Below are 10,680 nucleotides of genomic sequence, written 5' to 3' on the forward strand. Positions count from 1 at the left end.
CGCCGCCGACTACTGGATCGCACAGCTGGCGGGCGCCGCCGTCGGTGCCCTCCCCCGCGCCCGCCCGCCCCGCCCGCCTCGGGACGACCGACCTTGTGCCGGCGGCGTGCAGGCACGCTGCTTGTGCTCGGGCTGCTGGTCTTCTGCGCCAAGAAGGCGCGCGACAACTACATCCGCAAGCGCTCCAAGCTGCTCAACGAGGTCACCTCCACCTCGGCGACCGTCCTCTCCGACCTCTCGGACCGCAAGGCGGGCGCCCCTGTCGTCATCGTCGACGGAAAGTCGATGGGTGAGGCTTGCGCCTTGCGGCAAGGCTGCCCGGGGGTGGGTTCCCCTCACTCCCTCCTCCCTCCGCACACAGGCCTCGCAAAGGCGACCGACTCGTCCGACCCGCGCCACTGCGACGAGTGAGCGGCCTGGCCGCTGCAGGCCGTTTGGGTTTTGTGCGGACCGCGGGCGGGTGGGTGCTCGCACCCCGCGCCGCCACGTATGGGGCTTGGTGGGTGGCTTGGTGGGTGGTGGGGTAGGGGAGGGGAGCGCGGCGCAGAGTTGTCTGCGTAGCCAGGAGAGGGTCTGTAAGGGAGCAGGACCGCCCAGTGTGTGGGGGCTGGGGCGCCGGGACACAGGACGTGCCGGCGTGGGTCAGGGTGGGCGGGGCGGCCGGGGAGATATTCCGGACGGGCTCAATAGATGACAATATACACAGTGTAACACGGCCTCTCATCTTGCATGGCAATACTGTCTGCAATGCTTGCATAGTTTCTTTTTTGAGCGCCCTCACATAAACGATAGAAAGCCAAGCCGTGTCGTGTGCACAGTGCAGCTACCCAAGCCAAGCAAACAGCAAACACCGCTTCACAGTGACGACTGACGTCACACTCACAGCGGCTGTGTCACAGCACACAGGGGCACTATACACAATCGCGCGGGGCGCCGCTCCGGGGCGACCCCACGGACCCGGCCGCCCTCCGACCGCACTGCCATACTAACTACAACTAGGACGTACGGAGTCCTACTGAGTGAGTACTGTACGGGGTGTGGACCCTGAGTTGACCAGGGGTTGTGCGCTGGGCCCTCCTGCTCGGCTCCAGCCAGTAGACAAGTCTTGTCATCAACAGAGTAGAAGGATCTGACCTCGGGGCCGATGTGACCAAGCGCTGGTAGCGTGGTTTAACCTCAAACCCATGGTCTCACAGTGTGCCGGCAGTCGCCGAGCAGTGTCGCTCACACAAGCCGCAGCACAAGTGACTGAGGGCCAGTGAGGGCGAGCCCATCGCTGTCACAGCTGTGGCAGCCGCACAATAGGCTGTGTCAACTGTGCAGAGTGTGTGAGCAGCAGAGGAGCTGCTCTCCAGGCTTCTGTCGCAAAGAGCTGCATGCCACCGAAAGCGCTGTCGAGGTTCGCCGAGCGCGGCGAAATCGGGGGACACCGTCACCGACGAGCGCGTTGGACTTTTTGCTAGCAAAGAAAGAAAGAAAACAGACAGGCCCAGAGTAATGTGTGAGTGAGTATTCTTGATACGAAACCACGACGACACACACCAGTCGACTCGCATCGGTTGCCTCCATGAACGGCGCCCACACCACACCTGGCTCCAACGTGGACACGCCCATAGCTGGGGGACACTACTAGGTCACGCATGGCATCAGAAGTTTTATCTCTGGGCCCCGAAAGGCATCTCTAGCAGCGTCGTTACGCATGCGCCCTCCGCATGCGCCCTCCCCTCCTGGGCGCATGCGCCTCACATCTCGCCAGAGCATAAGCTCTCGGTGTGCCACACGAGACGAGCTTTTCGCCATCGCTGCGAGCAGCAAGCCGCCCGCCGCAAACAGCCGGAGGCATCGCCACGGCACTGTCTGCGCCGCGGTCCCGCACTCGTCGACGAAGCTCCCCCCGCGGAAGACCGCGCGTAGCGACGCCTTGACGATCGAGATGAGCGCGCTCGAGGCTCGCCCACCTACTGCCCCTGAGAGTTGGTTATGAGTGGGCTCGGCTCCCCCCCTTGGGATCGAAGCTTCCACGACCTCACACCCAACAGCACAGGTGGGATCAGAGAGAGACTCCACACCGGACACCGCCCGGGCACAGACAGACTCCCTACCCATCGGATTGCACAGGGCCCCCTCGGAGCAGCCCACACACAATCACGCATCGGCAGAATTAGAGAGAGAGATTTTTAGCAATACCAAACAACTCTAACACTCACACGTAATTTGGGGCCTGGAGCCCTGTTCACGCGCGCGCGAGACGTGCAGACAGGGTTGCCAGGTGAGAGCGAATGGCGCGGTTCACGCCTCGCACAACAGAGAGAGAGATGCGCTCTGCATGGTGGGACATAAAAGAGAGCGAGTACTTGGGCGAGTAGGCCGTGCGGTCAACGCTGCCGCGCGCGACTTTGCGCGTGAGGCGGCGCAGCTTGAGAACGGCGGTGGGCGAGAAGCCGCCGCCGAACGTCTCGTGGAGCAGCAGGTTGAAGTTGTTGCGCTTGACAAAGATCGCGTCGTGGTAGAAACCGCGATGCGCCTTGACGTAGCCGTGGCCGGTCTTGTGGTCGAAGGGTTGGCCGGGCTGCCCGCGCGCCTTGCAGCCCATGTTTAGGCGGCGGGCCTTTTCTTCGGTGTTGCCGAAGGCGTAGGAGTGGCCAACGGAGGCGGGCGTGCCGCCACTCGAGGCGTTGCCAACGCCCGGCGAGGAGGTCTTGAGGAGGGGCGTCCAGAGCTTGATTTCATTCACGTCATCGTTTTGTTTGTCAGAATTAGTGCCTGAGTCAGGCAGACAGCACAGACAAGGAGAGGAGAGAGAGGAGAGGAGAGGAGAGAGGAGAGGGGAGAGGGTGAGGGTGTGTGCACACGTGTGGAGAGGGAGGGTGTCTGTAGTGGGCTGTAGTCATACTACGTGGTTAAAACCACGCGCCCCTCAGGAGCTAAGGTAGAGTGTTTGGGTGTCAAAACACACACACACACACACACACACACACACACACACACACACACACACACACACACACACACACACACACACACACACACACACACACACACACACACACACTGCTCGTTCTCAGGGCAAGAATGTCCATGCACACCGCCGACGCATCCCACGCGCCTGTGAATAACGTCTGGGAACGCTCCAGAAGATTTTTATCTACCCTATGAACCGCCAACGGCGATTCGAACCCAGGTCCTCAGATTCGAACCCAGGTCCGCCGACCATAGGTCGAGCGGCTGACATCGAAGTGAGCCGCCGATCATATGTCGGGCGGCGGTCTTCGGTTCGAGCGGCCAATCCTGGGTTGGCGGCTGTGGGGAGTGAAAAATCGTGTGTCGGAGTGATGCCACAAGCGGACTGGCGTCGTGGAGGTGTAAAAACATTTTTGTGTGCGTATTTTATTAAACTTCTTTTCTGGGCTAACGAACCCCTGCCACATTGTGAAGTGGGCAGAAAGAAGGTGTGAACAGACAGGCGGATCGAGTGTGAAGAGACGCCATGTCATCGGACCCCAAACCCGTCGGCGGCCAGTGGCACAAGGCCGCGCGCGGGGAGTTGTCCCCCCCCAAGGGCGCGAGCGAGGAAACGCTCGTGCCTCAGCTGTTCACGGCATCAGTGCCGGACCCGCGTACCGTGCAGATTGGTAGCGGCGGGCCTGACAGCAACAAGCGCGCACAGCCCGGCGCGCCGCACTGCTTCTTCCAAGAGGAGCAACTTGCACCCCGGGACTGGACCATTCTCGGGGACGGGCCGGAGAGGCGCAATACTCTCACCATCCCGCTCGGCTCGAGCACCATTCGCGAACGCCTGGACCACTTCTGCCCGATCGTCAAGGAGGATGCGACGGCGGCGGTCGCCGCGATTGAGTCGACGTGGACGGCCTTCCGATTTTACTGCCCATGCGAGTGCGCACCCGAGAGAGACATCTCGAAGGTCAAGATCCGACCAGTGCGCGACCCACGATCCGTACCGGTGTCACAGCCGGTCATGCCAATGCTATCCACTGCGCCTACAACGCTACCCTATGCAGCCGACCTGTGGCATCGACGCTACGGGCATATGCCCGCGTCGACTATGATGATGTTGCCACATGTCACGACGGGGTGTGAATTTAAGCTTACCCCGCAACAAGCTAAGCGCCATCGGGACTCATGCAGTATATGCATACAATCCCGAATGCGAAGGGCGCCCGAGACAAAGAAGGCGCCCCGTTTTGAGAAGTCGCGCGCCCCCGGCGAGCTTGTCCACTCGGACCTACTCGGACCGCTCCCCACGAGTCTAGATGGGGGGTATCGGTACCTCGCTGTTTTTGTCGACGACTTCTCGCGCTACATCATGGTATATCCGATGCGAGAAAAGGGTGAACTCGAAGTCCAGTACGCCCGATTCGAGCAAGACATGTCGGAATACTTCATCAGCCAGCGTCGCCAACTACACACTGATAATGGTGGGGAGTTCATGAGCAAGTCGCTGGCCGAATACCTCACCACGAACGAGATTAAACACACCACCAGCTCTCCATACTCGCCGAACCAAAACGCCATCGCCGAACAGGCGATGTGGCGGCTCTGTTCGGTGGCGAGGGCGATGCTGCTTGAATGCGGACTCCCTACCTGCCACTGGGCAATGGCGCTCACGCAAGCAGCGCTACGACTCAACATCACGCCTCGACGCACGATCCGAGCCGGATCCAAAATTAAAGGCGCGAGCCCCGACCCAAGCGATGTGGCCTGGACCACCCCTTATGAACGTCTAAAAGGGCGCAAGCCAAACGTGCGCTTCCTGCGTGTGTTTGGATGCCGGGCCTGGGTACTCAACGAGCCTATCCAAGGACGTGCCAAGCTCGAGTCAATCGCGACAGAGGGATGGTGCATCGGGCCAGCGCGATACTCGCGTGGAATGGTCATTTACATCCCCGACAGCGAATCGCCCAACGACTTAACAAAAGGCAAGTACAAGATCACCCGGAACATCCGGGTAGACGAGTCGTTCACGCCTAAGGGACGCGTCGACAGCGGGCCATCACTAGCGCCTCCGATCGTCGCGGGGAGTGAACGCCCCCAGGCAAAGGACGTGATACTCTTCCGAGTCCCTGCCAAAGCAAAGCCTGGTGACGTGCTCGATGTCACCTCGCCCAAGACGGGAAGAAGCGTGCAAATACGTGTCGCCGAGAGGATGTACCCAGAAACATACTGGACGGCGTACGACACGACCATCCCGAACGCCGACGACGCTGTCTTTGGCACAGCGCAATCAATAATCGACGCGAGCGCTGATGGAGCCGACGCTGGGAGCACCACTGCACCCTCGCGGGGCCTTCCCACAGAGGGGGTGCTAGTCGGCGGCAAAAGCAAGCAGCTCAAGAAGATATCCAAGCGCGCTCGCGACAACGCCATCAAGGGTGGCCCCGTCAACAGCCCGTCGTCTGACCCGACACTTCCACCAACCTGGGTGACAGCTGTTCCAGGGGGTGGCGCCCCCGGGGACGATGTCACCTGGGCAACTCCGGTCCCACCGCCCAGGGTGACCGCTGTGCCCGGAGGGCCCAAAGGTACTGACGTGACTTGGGCGAGCGTCGCTGGGCGCCATGACAGCCAGCAGCCTACACCCCAAGCCTCGGCTGAGGGGGTGGACGGCGCGCAGCTCGTGACTGCGAACATGACGCATACGATGCGCATGCACAGGACAGACTTCGAGGAGCTCAGTGAGGCTCTCGAAGACGGTGACGAGGAAGCGATCGAGCAGTTCATCACCAAGCAGAAGATGTTACGAGGCGATGACCCCGACATCACATACACGGTCGGCATCCCCCCAAGCTGCAAGTCTGCCCTAACGGGCCCTGACAAAGAGAAATGGATGCCGTCATACACTGAGGAACTAACGGCACTCCAACAAAATAAGACGTTCTCCGTAGAGGACATCCCCGCCGGCGTCCATGTCATCGACCCAACAGTTGTGCGAGATGTCAAACGTGATGAGAACGGCCGCCCAGACCGCTGGAAGACGCGCGTCTGCGCTCGAGGCTTCATGCAGCGGCTGGGCGAACATTACTTCAACACGTTCAGCAACACGGTTCGATATGAGACGCTGCGGCTACTTATGGCGATAGCCGCAGGCAACGACCTCGCCCTTACGAGTCTTGACATCAAGACGGCTTACCTCAACGGCTACATCGAAGGGGGCGTCCAGATTTACATGCGCTTCCCTGCCGGATGGCACTTTGAGGGTGACGGATTCGACTACACCTTCAAATACACTGGTGATCACACGCGCAAGAGGGGGCGTCCCGAGCGTGGACTACGACTGGTCAAGGCCATCTACGGTCTGAAGCAGAGCGGAGCACTCTGGGAAGAGACGCTCCGATCGTTCCTACTCTCCATCAACGCCGTCCAGTGCGTCGTTGACCCATGCCTGTGGCGGTACTCCAAAGGCGGCAACACCCTGCTCTTCGTCGTGTACGTTGACGACATCGTGATCGCCTGCTCCAACCAAGACTTTCGCGATGCGTTTGTGAGCATGCTCCAAGAGCGATTCACATTGCGCGACAATGGCCCACTCACCTGGGTGTTCGGTTCTGCCGTCGAGCAGGACCTAGAGCAAGGCACCGTTAGCTTTCACCAAAAGCTCTTCATTCAAGATACCGTCAAGGAGTTCCTGGGCGACGACCCCCGCCCTAGTAAGCGCGCCGTACCGTGCAACGACGACATCACCAATCTCACCCACCTCGAAGAGGGAGAAATGATGCACCCACGATACGCCGAAATTGTTGGCAAGATAGGGTGGTTGGCCAACATCTCCCGACCAGACATTGGCTACGCCTACTCGACGCTCTCAAAGTTCCTAAAGGGGGGCGGGGAGCGCCATTTCAACATTGCCCTTGGCGTCCTCGCTTACCTGGACAAGACAAGGGACAAGACGATCACCTATCGCCGCGAGGCAGATGGCAACCTCGCCGATCACATCGTAGAGCATGCCGACTTAGCCAGCTTCGACTACGACAGGTTCGTGCCGATCATCTTCTCGGACACCTCTCATGGCGGGGAAAAGCCTCAGGCGGGATACGTGATTTTTGTGTGCAATGGGCCTGTCTCTGCACACGCTGGGCGCCTTAAGTCCACGCCCACCTCATCGTCCGAAGGCGAGTACGCCATTGCGACCAAGGCCACACAAGCGGCCATCGCGGTCTCGGACACCATCAAGTTCATGGCCGAGGACCTACCCGACTACAAGGGCAACAAGTCGGACCTCGGATGCACAATGCCGCTCTTCTGCGACAATAGGGCGGCCGTGCTCCTTAGCGAGGGCAACACCTCCTCGAAGCGTATGCGACACGTTGCAACGCAGATCGCCTTCCTACGCGAGCAGGTGAAAGACGCGAAGCGTGTCAAGCTCATCCACATCCGAACGCAAGGGCAGATAGCTGACCTCTTCACGAAGCCGCTGGCCGCGGCTGTCTTTCACCCTCTCCGCGCCTTTGTTGTGGCGTGACACCACAGAAGGCTACGACGCCCACCCACTACAGAGGTGGTGAGCAGACGGAGGTTGCGTCACCGTGCCGTAAGAGCGTGACGACCCCATGCAGGTTAGGGACGAGCTGTGTGGGTCCAGCGACTAGGATGCGATGCGCATCGGCTAGTCACTGAGGGGGTGATCTGCTCGTTCTCAGGGCAAGAATGTCCATGCACACCGCCGACGCATCCCACGCGCCTGTGAATAACGTCTGGGAACGCTCCAGAAGATTTTTATCTACCCTATGAACCGCCAACGGCGATTCGAACCCAGGTCCTCAGATTCGAACCCAGGTCCGCCGACCATAGGTCGAGCGGCTGACATCGAAGTGAGCCGCCGATCATATGTCGGGCGGCGGTCTTCGGTTCGAGCGGCCAATCCTGGGTTGGCGGCTGTGGGGAGTGAAAAATCGTGTGTCGGAGTGATGCCACAAGCGGACTGGCGTCGTGGAGGTGTAAAAACATTTTTGTGTGCGTATTTTATTAAACTTCTTTTCTGGGCTAACGAACCCCTGCCACATTGTGAAGTGGGCAGAAAGAAGGTGTGAACAGACAGGCGGATCGAGTGTGAAGAGACGCCATGTCATCGGACCCCAAACCCGTCGGCGGCCAGTGGCACAAGGCCGCGCGCGGGGAGTTGTCCCCCCCCAAGGGCGCGAGCGAGGAAACGCTCGTGCCTCAGCTGTTCACGGCATCAGTGCCGGACCCGCGTACCGTGCAGACACACACAAAGAAAGAAAGAAAACAGGCAACCCAAGGGAGGGATGGGAGGACGGTACGCCGCCACCACACAGGGATTTTAGGACACACACACACCCCAGAATTTGTGTCATGAATTCTTTGTTCACAGCGCAGCCGAGTTGTCCGGCGACGCTTGCTTGTGCTTGGTGCTCGACCGCCATTACAAATGCTGAGCAACGCCCAAGCCGCCGAGGATTCGCGCGCAGCGGAGGCGCGCGGCATGCACGCGTCTCGCTCTCGCTTTGAGTCACGCAACAGCTCTCAGTTGGCCGCGCGCTTGGCCTCGATGAAAGGCCCGCCGCTGTTCCAGCGCCCGGCTTCGGTGGCTGCGTGCGTCGTGCTGCTACTGATTGGGCTGCTACTGTTTGTCGGCGCCTTGGCGGCCGCCGCCGCACGTGGCCACGGACAATCCTCTGCAGCTCCAGGCGCGCCATCGCCATCCCTGCCACTTGCAACCAAACCGCTCGAGCTGCGGCCGCGCTTTCACTCCAGCACGGCTGGACGGGGGATCGACGTGAGGCACGGCAGCAGGCGCAGGAACCCAACGTCTCATGTTGGAGGTCCGGCGCCTACCGAAGCTCCGAAGGCCGAGGCCAAGGCTGGCCCGCTGATCCGCAGAATATAAGGCGAGACCGGCCCGCATAAGTGTGTTTCACGTGTCTGTCCCCTGTTCAAAATTAAAGACGGGTCCGCCTCCAGTGAGTGGGCAGTGTGCATGCCAATGCATGCCCACAGCCACGACAACCCCCTCCCCATATGCGATATGGGCGCGCACCGAAAAAAAAGGTAAAAGCGCTCCCCGAGCCCTGCACCTAGACTCTAGTACTAGAGGGAGCGGACCGTGAGTTGAGGAAATCCGGGGACGCGACCCACCTCGCCACAGACGGTCCCGCGCCTCGCCGCTAAGACGGGGACACACCCCGCATCGTCCGCTGTGTCCCCGTCTTTGTCCGGAGTGAAAAGTCCAACGCGCTCGTCGGTGACGGCGTCCCCGGATTTCGCCGCGCTCGGCGAACCTCGACAGCGCTTTCGGTGGCATGCAGCTCTTTGCGACAGAAGCCTGGAGAGCAGCTCCTCTGCTGCTCACACACTCTGCACAGTTGACACAGCCTATTGTGCGGCTGCCACAGCTGTGACAGCGATGGGCTCGCCCTCACGGGCCCTCACAGTCACTTGTGCTGCGGCTTGTGTGAGCGACACTGCTCGGCGACTGCCGGCACACTGTGAGACCGTGGGTGTGAGGTAAAACCACGCTTCCAGCGCTTGGTCACATCGGCCCCGAGGTCAGATCCATCTACTCTGTTGATGACAAGACTTGTCTACTGGCTGGAGCCGAGCAGGAGGGCCCAGTGCACAACCCCTGGTCAACTCAGGGTCCACACCCCGTACGTAGGCTAGACGGTAACTACTAGACGGTAACTACTAGCCTAGAGGGTGTGGATGCTGAGTTGACGGAAATCGGGGGACGCGACCCACTTCGCCACAGACGGTCCCGCGCCTCGCCGCTAAGACGGCCACACGACCGCAGCTCGTGTGCGTGTGGCCGTCTCTTTGTCCGGAGTGAAAAGTCCAACACGCTCGTCGGTGGCGGCTTCCCCCGACTGCGCCCCGCGCGCTCGGCGAACCTCGACAGCCTTTGGTGGCATGCAGCTCTTTGCGACAGAAGCCTGGAGAGCAGCTCCTCTCGGCTGCTCACACGCTCTGCACAGCGATAACAGCGATATGGGCTCGCCCTCACTGGCCCTCAGTCACTTGTGCTGCGGCTTGTGTGAGCGACACTGCTCGGCGATGCCGGCACACACTGTGTGAGACCCCGCGGGTGTGAGGTAAAACCACGCTACCAGCGCTTGGTCACATCGGCCCCGAGGTCAGATTCTTCTCTACTCTGTTGATGACAACACTTGTCTACTGGCTGGAGCCGAGCAGGAGGCCCAGCGCACAAACAACCCCTGGTCAACTAGAGCTGTTTAACATTAACTTTGGGCCTAACAGTTGCGCTAGTGTTGGCTGAAATCCTTAACGTTGTTCAAGTGTTCACCCCAGCCCATGCTGCTACTGTTTGTTACTGTTGTTACTGTTGTTCAGCGGCCAGCAAGCAGAAAATGCCAAAAAACCCGGGGGTAAAACCCGAAAATACCTGGGTTTTCCCGGGTATTTTCGGGTATTACCCGCACTGGACGCTGGAGGCCATCGTGGGTCACTGCCAGGCCTTCCTTATTGTTGTTCAGCCGGCCTAACGTTAGCTACTGTTGTTGGGGAGCCCCACTGCGGCACATCGGTCCCACCTAGGGGATACTGGGCTGGGTTTTTAGGCATTGTGGGGTTGGCACTCCCATCGACCCTCATGACCTCCTGCGGTCTCTGAGATGGACACCAGTGGGTGTGGGACCACAGCCAGGATACACTCGAAGGCTGGGTAAGCAGTAGAGGTCGATACTCGAC

At 60.3% G+C, this 10,680-nt stretch overlaps 2 protein-coding genes across 2 annotated transcripts; both read left to right on the top strand.

Moving 5' to 3' along the window:
- Positions 1–783, top strand: EMIHUDRAFT_460386 (hypothetical protein; the record flags this gene model as incomplete). The annotated part of the gene is made up of 3 exons (XM_005792284.1): positions 1–44; positions 113–289; positions 362–783. Coding segments are annotated over 3 exons (554 nt in total), but the record flags the coding sequence as incomplete, so codon positions are not given.
- Positions 784–8,479: 7,696 nt separating this feature from the next.
- EMIHUDRAFT_372905 (hypothetical protein) lies at positions 8,480–8,935 on the top strand. Its single transcript, XM_005792285.1, has one exon. It carries the CDS (start codon positions 8,525–8,527, stop codon positions 8,861–8,863), a length of 339 nt encoding a protein of 112 aa, XP_005792342.1. The 5' UTR covers positions 8,480–8,524; the 3' UTR covers positions 8,864–8,935.
- Positions 8,936–10,680: the final 1,745 nt, after the last annotated feature.

Source organism: Emiliania huxleyi, assembly GCF_000372725.1.
Source record: "Emiliania huxleyi CCMP1516 unplaced genomic scaffold EMIHUscaffold_1082, whole genome shotgun sequence".
Lineage (NCBI taxonomy): Eukaryota > Haptophyta > Isochrysidales > Noelaerhabdaceae > Emiliania > Emiliania huxleyi.